We start from the raw sequence: 13,257 nt of genomic DNA, 5'->3' as shown, positions 1-13,257 counted from the left end.
GATGCTTACTCGTCATCATGTTTCAGATGGGATGTGTGATTCTGCAGCAGGAGAGAGAGCTGTGGGCTAGAGAGCAAAACTAGGAAGTCATCAGCAAACGGATAGTATTTCAAACCATTATAATGAGTGTAGATAAAGAACTGAAAAATAGAAGAGGATGAAGGACTGAACCCTGGAGCAGTCCCACATGAAGAGCTGGAGAGAAAAGGAGGACCTAGTAAAGGAGAATGAGAAGGGAAAAACAAGAGAGTAGAGTGTCATGGAAGCCAAGTGAAGAAAGTGTTTCCCCAGTGGTTAAATTTTGCTGTATTTCTCATTTTAATTTTTTATGAAAATGCCCTCCAAACAGAATTCCTTTTGGTTTATGGTCAGCACTTGATTTTCCAGAAATTGTATTAATTTCAAGTTATATATTTCAATATTGACATTGGGTGTTTTGATAATCCAACATTTTGGTGTCTATACTGCATTTTTCATCTTTTTAAATTATTTTAAACAGGACATTAAAAACACCAAAACTGTCTTTTAGAATACGAGTCCCATCAAAACTTACTACCAAGCCACAACTGCAAAATTGTGATTAGAAGACAAAACCTATCATGTTTAGATCCAAAACTGGATTTGAATTGTACAATACAATAGAAAGGAACAAATAGTGTTGAGCTAAAAAATCACTGACATACAGGTTTGGCTGCAATAATTTATAAAATATTATGCAGTTTATTTAAAGAGGAAAAATCAGATCAAAAGCAAGGAGTTGGAGGAGGAGGAGGAGGAGGGGCAGCAGGAGGAGACAAACCAACCTTTATCTAAAAAACATAGACTGAAAAAGTATTTTGGAAGTCTCTTCTAGCCTTAATATTTTATCTCCCTACATATAATACATTCTTTCCTTATAAGAATAGAAAATAATCCTGAACTAGATAACTGTCTTAAATTTATTCAGTGGTGCCATACAAATGAGACCAAAAACTGTTTATAGAGACTGCCTTCATGGCTTACTGGTAATAATAGTTGTGTGGGTTGAATAAGATGATTTCTATGATCAGAATAAAATTCTTATTCAGAAGAAATCACAAAAGCATTGATCAATTCAGCAAATGTGTATTTAATGCTACTCAATAAATGAATAGGGTAAGTATGATGGAAACAGTGGGCTCTATATTCAGATCTGTGTTCAGATTTTGACTCAGATGCTATAAAATCTCAGTTAAATCACATAATCTCTGTGAGCCTCATTTTCTTCATCTGTAAACTGGGCTAATTATATTACCACATAGGTTGTTGAGATAATGTACATTAAAGAAATACACACACCTCTGGCTATAGAAGTAAAAAACAAACAAACCTAACTCCCTGCCTTCAAAGAACTCCAGTGGGGAGAGCCCAAGTAAGGAAGCAAATCCCAAAAGTATGAGAGGTTCTATAACCACTACCTTGTTTTATAATGAAGACCAAGTTTCTTCTCATGTCTTCTTCAAAGAGCCAGATTACGTGTGTTTGTAAGTCCCTTGTTGGTAGCTCAGGATGTATTTCCCATCGATATTAACCTGCATGTAGTGATTAGATCACTCAGACCAGAGACACAGATACTCATTCATTTATTTGTTTTCAACCGATACTGTTTATTTTCCCCATATTTGTCTTAATTTTCCATAATCATAGAAAGAATTACTATGTGAAATAAAATATTCTCTACCATATCATTTCATGAGCATAAAATATAGCAAACATTCTGTACAATTATCAGAGACACAATATTAAAAATGAAAGCTAATGAAGCATAGTCCTTAGCTTAGGCTAGCAGTTTTCAAACTTTTTGTTTTAGAACTTTATGTCCTTAAAAATTATTGGGGGGCTTCCCTGGTGGCGCAGTGGTTGAGAGTCCGCCTGCCGATGCAGGGGACATGGGTTCGTGCCCCAGTCCGGGAAGATCCCACATGCCGCAGAGCGGCTAGGCCCGTGAGCCATGGCCACTGAGCCTACGCGTCCGGAGACTGTGCTCCCCAACGGGAGAGGCCACAAAAGTGAGAGGCCCGTGTACCACACACACACAAAAAAAAAATTATTGGGGACCCCAAAGAACTTTCATTTATGTGGTTTCTATCTATCAATATTTACCATGTAGAAATTAAAACTGAGAAAAAATATATTTTACTTAAAAATAATCACAATAAACCCATTATGTGATAACATACACACTTTATGAAAATGACTGTAATTTTCCAAACAAAAAAGCTAATGAGAAGAGTGACATTATTTTACATGCTTTGCAAATCCCTTTTATGTCTGGCTTAATAGGAGATAGCTGGGTTTATATCTACTTCTGTGTTTAACCTGTTGTGACATACCATTTTGGTTGAAGTATATAAAGAAAAATCTGGCCTCAAACAGGTACGTGGTTGGAAAAGGGAGGAGTATTTAAGAACTTCTTCAGATAGCCATGGATGTTCGTCTTTGATATTACATTAAAATTTGACTAGTTGTAAGTTTTTTAAAGATTAGTTGCAGTGTACAATCTGAATTCATATTAAGCAGCTCTTTATGCTCTGTTACATTAAAATCTAATAGTCCATTTTGCATTTTTAATGGATCTTTTACCCACGCATGATTTTTGTAATATCATGCATTCATTGGTCATCTGGAAAATGTTGGTTCACTGAGTTATGCATTTCTTCTAAAAGTTGACACACTATATTTTACAATATCAAAAAATCACATTTGTTAAAATCACTACTAGTCTCATCAGAAAAGTCTTCAGGTACTAGTAAGCTGCCAAGCTTACAATGGGGGATAGAAGTTTTCTGAAATTCTGATTTTCTTGAATAGGGACTTCCTTTGGCTCCAGGTCACTGATGGTAGTACCTATAATGCAATGCAGGGGATGGAAGCAGGGAATTAGATTTGTGAGTAGTGAGGGCCTCTTGTTGGTATATATTTCCCATGGCTATTTCTCAGGCTAGGCCATCTCACTGTTACCTTTTTCATCTATGGACCCCTGAAAATTACCTGACTTTTCCATTGCCACCATTAGTTAGCTAGAGCCACCTTATCATTAACTTGAAAATATTTTGGGAGTCTACTTATAGAGACAGTCTGAAGGGTGCTTTGTGGGGGTCCTTCTACCCTGTTCATTTGTGCAAGATGCACGCCACCATCCCGCCCTATGATGCATCATTAGGCAGCATCTTGGGAGGGCCAAAGTTTATACTATTAGTGGTTTCTGACTAAGGTTTTTCTTCTTTTCCAACCCACGATGGAAAAGAATGCATTCTCATAGCCACTCTTCTTCTTGAGGCAATCAACAAACCTTTTCAATTTTTCTGAAGTTTCCTTTTTTTTTTTTTCTTATAGCAACCAGTTGAAATAGAGATAAAAGACTCCTTATCTTTTATCCCTTTACACTCTAATAGGGATGATAAGGTCTTACATAATGTTGGCCTTTGGCTCCACAAAAATTGAAAGAAAGCTAAGCTTCATATAGGGGAAATAACAAAAGTCGGTAGCTTCCCTGGAATTTCTATCATAAGAGCCAGTAGGACCTCTGGGACAGAGAGGTAAGGAGATGGAAGAACAGTTTGAGGAACTGAAGACGTGTTCATAAGATCAGCATTCACAGCAGTGATGTGGGCAGAAACTGCAGAACTGGATTATACTCTTCTCTATATTTTCACTAGGTCACTCCTACTTACTAGATTAACTAGGGTAAAAAAGTGGAGATTAGAGATAAAAGACCCCTCAGTAAGTGACCAGGTTCCAAAAGTTTCCACCATGTACCAGTACCCTCCAGGAAGATTTTGTTGATTTAGTTTCCCTACAATTATCCCTTCATTATTCTAAAGTCTAGAGTTCAGAGGCAGATTAGTATATTCCAAAATTTGCCTTAGTCAAAGGCACTATTCCTATGACAGAGACATGCTAGGAAGTTCCAGGGTTCTCCAGGGAGCACTAGATGCTAGAATATCTTGTATTTGCTAAAACCTTCAGAAGGTATATAGAGCTAACTTGAAGTATGATCCATGGCCCGGTAGCAGTGGCATTATCTGGAAGCTCGACAGAAATGCAGAATCTCGGGGTCCACACCCAGGCCAACCGAAAGATCCCCAGGTGATCCGTAAACACATTAAAGTCTGAGAAACACTTTAGAAACACTGAGAAGATGTGCGTTACATCCCCCACCCATATTAATTTCCATTGATCAGTCAGAGGCCTTGTTTCAGGCCAAAAATTTATGGTTGGTTTATAATATTATTGTTAAAAACAATATTATTTTTTAAATGATTACATTGCTTGAAAGGAAGACAGACTGGTGGAACTACTGCGGAAAGCTAATATATTTGTTTTATTTTTCTAACTTAGTCCTTGCACAGACATGAAATGAGATTTAATAGACCCCTTATCTGACTGGTAGGCAACAGATAAATCCAGGGACCTATGATTATACCTCGTCAGAACAAAATAGCTTTATTTTTCTTTCATGCAACTATCAACAAAAGTGATTCCCAAAGTTTAGTACCAGGACCAGCAGCATCACATCACCTGGGAACTTGTTAGAAGTGCGAATGCCTGGGCTAGCCAAGACCCTCTGAGTCAGGCTCTGGGGATGGAACTCAGAAATCTGTATTTTAATAAGCCCTCTAGGTGATCCTGGTGCATGCCCAAACTGGAGACCCACTGGTCTTGATCCATAATTATCTTCTGATACATATAAGCCGACCATTTAAGGTTTTTTTTCTCTAGTGTCTAAGGTAAGCTTCCTTAACTGAGAACCAAATCAGCCTCTTCCCATGTCTTCGTTTGGAAAATCTAGGTGCCTACACTAGGTGATACCAAAAGAATGATCACATCAAAATGTTCTCATGGATATACTAAAAAAAAAAAAAAAAAAAAAAAAGCCCCCAGAACAAAAAACAAACAAAAAAACCCCCTCTAGAAATGAAGATAGAGCTTGTATTGATACAATCGACACCTTTAGGTAAATAAAAGAGATTAATGACTGCCTACAAAATCATATTTATTTTTTTCCAAAGTTATTTAAGAATCTGATACTATGGTGTGCCCAGGTGGCTCTTGGACACTCAATTCATTTTTATTAATGCTCACATTAATATTTTGACTGATTAGCCTCATTGTCCAGAAATGGCTGATTTTTTAAATCGCAGCAGCAAGACATTAGACACTCCTGCTAAATGCAATGCAATATATGGATTGAATCCTGAAACAGAAAAAGACATTAGTGGAAAATGAATGTAATTAGAATAAATTCCAAAGTTTAGTCAATAGTAATGTACCAATGTTGGTTCTAAGTTTTGAAAAATGTACTATGGCAATGCAAAATGTTAACATTAGGGGAAACTGGGTAAGGGTATATAGGAACTCTGTATTATTTTTGCAACATTTCTGTAAATCTAAAATTATTCCAAAACAAAAAGTTTCTTTAAAAAATCTCTCCCTGACCCTTCACTTAACAAAACTGTTGCAGTATTACCAGGTTAAATAAATTAAAGAACTGCTCTGCACCAACCCAGGCTGCCCATTTGTAAGTAGACCAACATTGTTTAATTTGTTTTCTTGGGATGCCAGCAAATCTACTAGCAGTCACAAAACACATTTACTAAATATATAGGACAGGCAGTTAAAGCAGGAAAGGTGCTTCCTTTATTCTCCATTTCTTGAACTTTTGTGTATACAGTTTCCACTTGAGTACTTTGTACTTGGTGATATGTTGTGTTAATAATAATCCTTAAATCATTTCATGATGACTGTTCCCATCTACCGCCACCCTCCTCCAGAGCACTTAATGCAGTGTGCTACAGGAAGTCGGCATTCAGAGCTCAGATTTCTCTGACTAACTGACTGACTCAATGTGCTACCTGTAATTATATTTTAAAATTTAATCAAGGCAGTTCTAGGAACTCAAGGGGATAAAGTCAGAATCAACTATTCAAGTTAGGTTTGTATTAATTGTCTAGAATGAATAGACTTCATCAAAACTTGTCAAAATGCAGAATTCATCAGTGGAAACCAGAATATCAGAAATTTAAATCATCCCTATGAAATACACTTAAGACTGAAGGTGAATAGTTCATGGTGAAGTTAACATTTTTAAAATAAATTTTGAGCTGAATAGGAAGTTACCAGTCTTACTTCTTTCGTGCTTTTTAAAAACTGTATTTTGTTTTTTAAAGTAATCAAGGATCACAAATATTATTTTGCTCTGGTTGTTGATATGTGTTGAGAAATTCTGAAAAAGGCTTGAAATAGAAGGAACCATTTATCTCTCCAGTCTTCCTCAGTAGTATCTATGTAAAATAAAGCCAAAGCTACTTAAAAATACCAAGAATTATGATACAGCTAACCTTAGATATTCTCAAAGTGTTTCTGATATATCATCTCAGTCCTCCTAAAATTCCTATAAGTAGATGCAAGGCAGGAATTTCACCATTTTTCCAGTGGGAAAACGGAAATTCAAAGAGACTTAGAACAGCATCCAGATTAAACTACAAATTGTAGTTCTTAGGCCATTGCTCGTTTAACTTACAATGTGTCATGCCCTTAGGTCCATATTACTTAGAGTAAATGACTAAGTGAACACAACCTCATATAGCTGCATATAACTCATTTTCTTTTCTTGACTCTGCAGTGAATGTTCAGAAGCAAAGCACTTGATGAAGTAAAGTGTGGATCCTTTAAAAGAAGCAGATGAAGTTTGAAGCAGTGAATGTGAGAGCAGTATTTGTTTTTCATTTAATTATTTCAACCCATGTTCCCTATTGTGGAGATGATAGAGCTTCATACAATTTTGACAAAATGAATTTAAGCAAGAATATATATATTTGATGTATAGTTTCCCATATCTATGACTAAATGGGGAGATTTACCTCAGGGGTTCCCAGTTGTAGTAAGTGGGAAAGAATTATCTTTATGATTTCCTGATGTGAGGTAATAAATTGAAAATTATTTGGTTGACACAATTACAGAATTGTTGGTCAGAAGCCAGGAGAATTATTGATTTCTCTTCCAGGTTTCTTTCTCAGTAACAAAATAGTTTTCAAATACCTGAATAAGATTTTACATTCACACCATTCATGGGGAGATTTAATATTTGAGCAGGTTTACTATCTGAATGGTGCCTTCTAGCCTTATACAAAATGAAGATGCACCTAATGTACTTTACATAGCTGATAAAAGGTATTGTCTATTTAATATTTTATCTCAAATTAACATAAACATTTCTGCAATTGTTTTGAAACTAACATCTAACAAAGTGGTCAGGTTTGATGTTCTAGATAAGAAAATACGGTGTGTTAACTTTTCCGGAGGAACATTATATTGTTATATCAAACACTTAAATAGGAGTCATGGCATTGATCCATAGGCATCTTTATTAAAAATATGTCTCCCAAAACTTGGAATTGTGTTTAATGAACATAGCACATTTAGTCCATATAAACTATTAAGTAAGGTGGTTCCAGTACTCATTTATTCATTCATTCTATATAAATATTTCTCAGCCCTCACAACGAAGCATGGGCCATATGAGGAAGGCAGAGAAGCAAAACACAATAAAAGGCCCCTCTCTGCCAGTAACTTAAAATTTAATGAAAAATCAAAACATAGAAACATGAAGTCTTATATCTCAATCCATGTGTTAAATAGCACTGGAAAAGAACAGTACTGTAAGGATTAGAAGATTATATCTCCAGATACATTCTCAAATATTAAATGAGGGGAAAGCCCTGTGTTTTGGAAACAATGTATTACAGTGGTTAGGAACATAAATTTCTAAAAAATTTTTTTGGAAAACATTATTACCTAAAATCATTCTACTGTGCTTAGATCTCTGAGGCTTATTTACTACTCATTGTAAGTTTGTACCCTTGAACACCATCTCTCTTAACAGAAGCTCCTCCCCCCATGCCCTGGTAACCACCATTTTACTCTCTGTTTTTAATAGGTGTAACTTTTTTAGATTCCACAAACAAGTGGTACCATACAGTACTTGTCTTTCTTTCTGACTTATCTCCCATAGCATAATGTGCTCAAGGTCTATCCATGTTGTCATAAATGGGAGGATATCCTCCTTTCTCATGGCTGAATAATATTCCATAGTGTATATGTACCACACCTTTTTTTTTTAACATCTTTATTGGAGTATAATTGCTTTACAATAGTGTGTTAGTTTCTGCTTTATAACAAAGTGAATCAGTTATATATATATATATATCCCCATATCTCTTCCCTCTTGCATCTCCCTCCCTCCCACCCTCCCTATGCCACCCCTCTAGTTGGTCACAAAGCACCAAACTGATCTCCCTGTGCTATGTGGCTGCTTCCCACTAGCTATCTATTTTACGTTTGGTAGTGTATATATGTCCATGCGACTCTCTTACTTTCTCCCAGCTTACTCTTCCCCCTAGCTTACTCTTCCCCCTTAACATATCCTCAAGTCCATTCTCTAGTAGGTCTGTGTCTTTATTCCTATCGTGCCCCTAGGTTCTTCATGACCATTTTTTTCTTTTTTTTTTTTAGATTCCATATATATGTGTTAGCATATGGTATTTGTTTTTCTCTTTCCGACTTACTTCACTCTGTATGACAGACTCTATGTCCATCCACCTCACTACAAATAACTCAATTTCATTTCTTTTTATGGCTGAGTAATATTCCATTGTATATATGTGCCACATCTTCTTTTTCCATTCATCTGATGATGGACACTTAGGTTGCTTCCATGTCCTGGCTATTGTAAATACAGCTGCAATGAACATTGTGGTACATGACTCTTTTTGATTTATGGTTTTCTCAGGGTATATGCCCAGTAGTGGGATTGCTGGGTCGTGTGGTAGTTCTATTTTTAGTTTTTTAAGGAACCTCCATACTGTTCTCCATAGTGGCTGTATCAATTTACATTCCCACCAACAGTGCAAGAGGGTTCCCTTTTCTCCACACCCTCTCCAGCATTTATTGTTTCTAGATTTTTTGACGTTGGCCATTCTGACTGGTGTGAGATGATATCTCATTGTAGTTTTGATTTGCATTTCTCTAATGATTAATGATGTTGAGCATGCTTTCATGTGTTTGCTGGCGATCTGTGTATCTTCTTTGGAGAAATGTCTATTTAGTCTTCTACCCATTTTTGGATTGGGTTGTTTGTTTTTCTGATATTGAGCTGCATGAGCTGCTTGTAAATTTTGCAGATTAATCCTTTGTCACCTGCTTCATTTGCAAATATTTTCTCCCATTCTGAGGGTCGTCTTTTCATCTTGTTTATGGTTTCCTTTGCTGTGCAAAAGCTTTTAAGTTTCATTAGGTCCCATTTGTTTATTTTTGTTTTTATTGTTGATTCTTCCAATCCAAGAACACAGTATATCTCTCTATCTATTTGTATCATCTTTGATTTCTTTCATCAGTGTCTTATAATTTTCTGCATACAGGTCTTTTGTCTCCTTAGGTATGTTTATTCCTAGATATTTTATTCTTTTTGTTGTAGTGGTAAATGGGAGTGTTTTCTTAATTTCACTTTCAGATTTTTCATCATTAGTGTATAGGAATGCAAGGATTTCTGTTCATTAATTTTGTATCCTGCTACTTTACCAAATTCATTGATTAGCTCTAGTAGTTTTCTGGTAGCATCTTTAGGATTCTCTGTATATAGTATGTCATCTGCAAACAGTGACAGCTTTACTTCTAATTTTCCGATTTGGATTCCTTTTATTTCTTTTTCTTCTCTGATTGCTGTGGCTAACAATTCCAAAATTATGTTGAATAATAGTGGTGAGAGTGGGCAACCTTGTCTTGTTCCTGATTTTAGTGGAAATGGTTTCAGTTTTTCACCATTGAGGACGATGATAGCTGTGGGTTGGTCATATATGGCCTTTATTATGTTGAGGTAAGTTCCCTCTATGCCTACTTTCTGGAGGGTTTTTATCATAAATAAGTGTTGAATTTTGTCAAAAGCTTTCTCTGCATCTGTTGAGATGATCATATGGTTTTTCTCCTTCAATTTGTTAATATGGTGTATCACATTGATTGATCTGTGTATATTGAAGAATCCTTGCAATCTGGGATAAACCCCACTTGATCATGGTGTATGATCCTTTTAATGTGCTGTTGGATTCTGTTTGCTGGTATTTTGTTAAGGATTTTTGCGTATGTGTTCCTCAGTGATGTAGGCCTGTAGTTGTCTTTCTTTGTGAAATTTTTGTCTGTTTGGTAGCCAGGGTGATGGTGGCCTTGTAGAATGAGTTTGGGAGTGTTCCTCCCTCTGCTATATTTTGGAAGAGTTTGAGAAGGATAGGTGTTAGCTCTTCTCTAAATGTTTGATAGAATTCGCCTGTGAAGCCATCTGGTCCTGGGCTTTTGTCTGTTGGAAGATTTTTTTTTTTTTTTTGCGGTACATGGGCCTCTCACTGTTGTGGCCTCTCCCGTTGCGGAGCACAGGCTCCAGACGCGCAGGATCAGCGGCCATGGTGCATGGGCCCAGTTGCTCCGCGGCATGTGGGTTCTTCCCAGACCGGGGCATGAACCCATGTCCCCTGCATCAACAGGCAGACTCTCAACCACTACACCACCAGGGAGGCCCTGTTGGAAGATTTTTAATCACAGTTTCAATTTCAGTGCTTGTGATCGGTCTGTTTATATTTTCTATTTCTTCCTGGTTCAGTTTCGGAATGTTGTGCATTTTAAAGAATTTGTCCATTTCTTCCAGGTTGTCCATTTTATTGGCATAGAGTTGCTTGTAGCAATCTCTCATGATCTTTTGTATTTCTGTAGTGTCAGTTGTTACTTCACGTTTTTCATTTCTAATTCTATTGATTTGAGTCTTCTCCCTTTTTTTCTTGATGAGTCTGGCTAATGGTTTATCAGTTTTGTTTATCTTCTTAAAGAACCAGCTTTTAGTTTTATTGATCTTTGCTATCATTTCCTTCATTTCTTTTTCATTTATTTCTGATATGATCTTTATGATTTCTTTCCCTCTGCTAACTTTGGGCCTCTTTTGTTCTTCTCTCTCTAATTGCTTTAGGTGTAAGGTTAGGTTGTTTATTTGAGATGTTTCTTGTTTCTTAAGGTAGGATTGTATTGCTATAAACTTCCACCTTAGAACTGCTTTTGCTGCATACCATAGGTTTTGTGTCATCGTATTTTCATTGTCATTTGTTCCTAGGTATTTTATCATTTCCTCTTTGAGTCTTTTAGTGATCTCTTGGTTATTAAGTATTGTATTGTTCAGCCTCAATGTGTTTGTATTTTTTACAGATTTTTTCCTGTAATTGATATCTAGTCTCATAGCGTTGTGGTCAGAAAAGATACTTGATACGATCTCAATTTTCTTAAATTTTCCAAGGCTAGATTTGTGACCCAAGATATGATCTATCCTGGAGAATGTTCCATAAGCACTTGAGAAGAAAGTGTATTCTGTAGTTTTTGGATGGAATGTCCTATAAATATCAATTAAGTCTATCTTGTTTAATATATCATTTAAAGCTTGTGTTTCCTTATTTATTTTCATTTTGGATGATCTGTCCATTGGTGAAAGTGGGGTGTTAAAGTCCCCTACTATGATTGTGTTACTGTCGATTTCCCCTTTTGGTTCTTAACATTTGCCTTACATAGTGAGGTGCTCCTATATTGGGTGCATAAATATTTACCATTGTTATATCTTCTTCTTGGATTGATCCCTTGGTCATTATGTAGTGCCCTTCTTTGTCTCTTGTAATAGTCTTTATTTTAAAGTCTATTTTGTCTGATATGAGAATTGCTACTCCAGCTATCTTTTGATTTCTGTTTGCATGGAATATCTTTTTCCATCCCCTCACTTTCAGTTTGTATGTGTCCCTATGGCTGAAATGAGTCTCTTGTAGATAGCATATATACGTGTCTTGTTTTTGTATCCATTCAGCCAGTCTATGTCTTTTGTTTGGAGCCTTTAATCCATTTACATTTAAGGTAATTATTGATATGTATGTTCCTATTACCATTTTCTTAATTGTTTTGGGTTTGTTATCGGAGGTCTTTTCCTTCTCTTGTGTTGCCTGCCTAGAGAAGTGCTTTTAGCATTTGTTGTAAAGGTTGTTTGGTGGTGCTTAATTCTCTTAGCTTTTGCTTATTTGTAAAGGTTTTAATTTATCTGTCAAATCTGAATGAGATCCTTGCTGGGTAGAGTAATCTTGGTTTTATGTTTTTCCCTTTCATCACTTTAAATATGTCCTGCCACTCCCTTCTGGCTTGCAGAGTTTCTGCTGAAAGGTCAACTGTTAAACTTATGGGGATTCCCTTGTATGTTATGTACTGTTTTTCCCTTGCTGCTTTTAATATTTTTTCTTTGTATTTAATTTTTGATAGTTTGATTAATATGTGTCTTGGCGTGTTTCTCCTTGGATTTATCCTGTATGGGACGCTCTGTGCTTCCTGGACTTGATCAACTGTTTCCTTTCCCATATTAGGGAAGTTTTCAACTATAATCTCTTCAAATATTTCCTCAGCCCCTTTTTATTTCTCTTGTTCTTCTGGGACCCCTATAATTTGAATGTTGGTGTAGTTAATATTGTCCCAGAGGTCTCCGAGACTGTCCTCAATTCTTTTCATTGTTTTTTTCTTTATTCTGCTCTGCAGTAGTTATTTCCACTATTTTATCTTCCAGTCAGTTATCCATTTTTCTGCCTGAGTTATTCTGCTATTGATCCCTTCTGGAGAATTTTTAATTTCATTTATTGTGTTGTTCATCATTGTTTGTTTGCTCTTTAGTTCTTCTAGGTCCTTGTTAAACGTTTCTTGTATTTTCTCCGTTCTATTTCCAAGATTTTGGATCATCTTTACTATCATTATTCTGAATTCTTTTTCAGGTAAACTGCCTAGTTCCTCTTCATTTGTTAGGTCTGGTGAGTTTTTACCTTGCTCCTTCATCTGCTGTGTGTTTCTCTGTCTTCTTATTTTGCTTAACTTACTGTGTTTTGGGTCTCTTTTTTGCAGGCTGCATGTTCTTAGTTCCCGTTTTTTTTGGTGTCTCTCCCCAGTGGGTAAGGTTGGTGCAGTGGGTTGTGTAGGCTTCCTGGTGGAGGGGACTAGTGCCTGTGTTTGGTGGATGAGGCTGCATCTTGTCTTTCTGGTAGGCAGGTCCATGTCTGGTGCTGTGTTTTGGGGTGTCTGTGACCTTATTATGCTTTTAGGCAGCCTCTCTGCTAATGGGTGGGGTTGTGTTCCTGTCTTGCCAGTTGTTTGGCATAGGGTGTAGCTTGCTGGTCACTGAGTGGAGCT

At 36.4% G+C, this 13,257-nt stretch overlaps 1 protein-coding gene across 1 annotated transcript in view; it reads left to right on the top strand.

Annotated features, from left to right (window-relative positions):
• Window positions 1-13,257, top strand: part of LOC132484008 (uricase) — a 134,461-nt gene that overhangs the window by 1,515 nt on the left and 119,689 nt on the right. The window contains exon 2 of the mRNA XM_060090026.1: window positions 6,644-6,723. Within this exon, the coding sequence (XP_059946009.1) occupies window positions 6,703-6,723 (21 nt within the window). The 5' untranslated portion in view covers window positions 6,644-6,702. The remainder of the gene's footprint in view (window positions 1-6,643; window positions 6,724-13,257) is intronic.

This window comes from Mesoplodon densirostris, chromosome 2 (genome assembly GCF_025265405.1).
Source record: "Mesoplodon densirostris isolate mMesDen1 chromosome 2, mMesDen1 primary haplotype, whole genome shotgun sequence".
NCBI lineage: Eukaryota > Metazoa > Chordata > Mammalia > Artiodactyla > Ziphiidae > Mesoplodon > Mesoplodon densirostris.
Note: the sequence above shows the minus strand (reverse complement) of the source record. Positions and strands in the feature narration are given on the sequence as shown.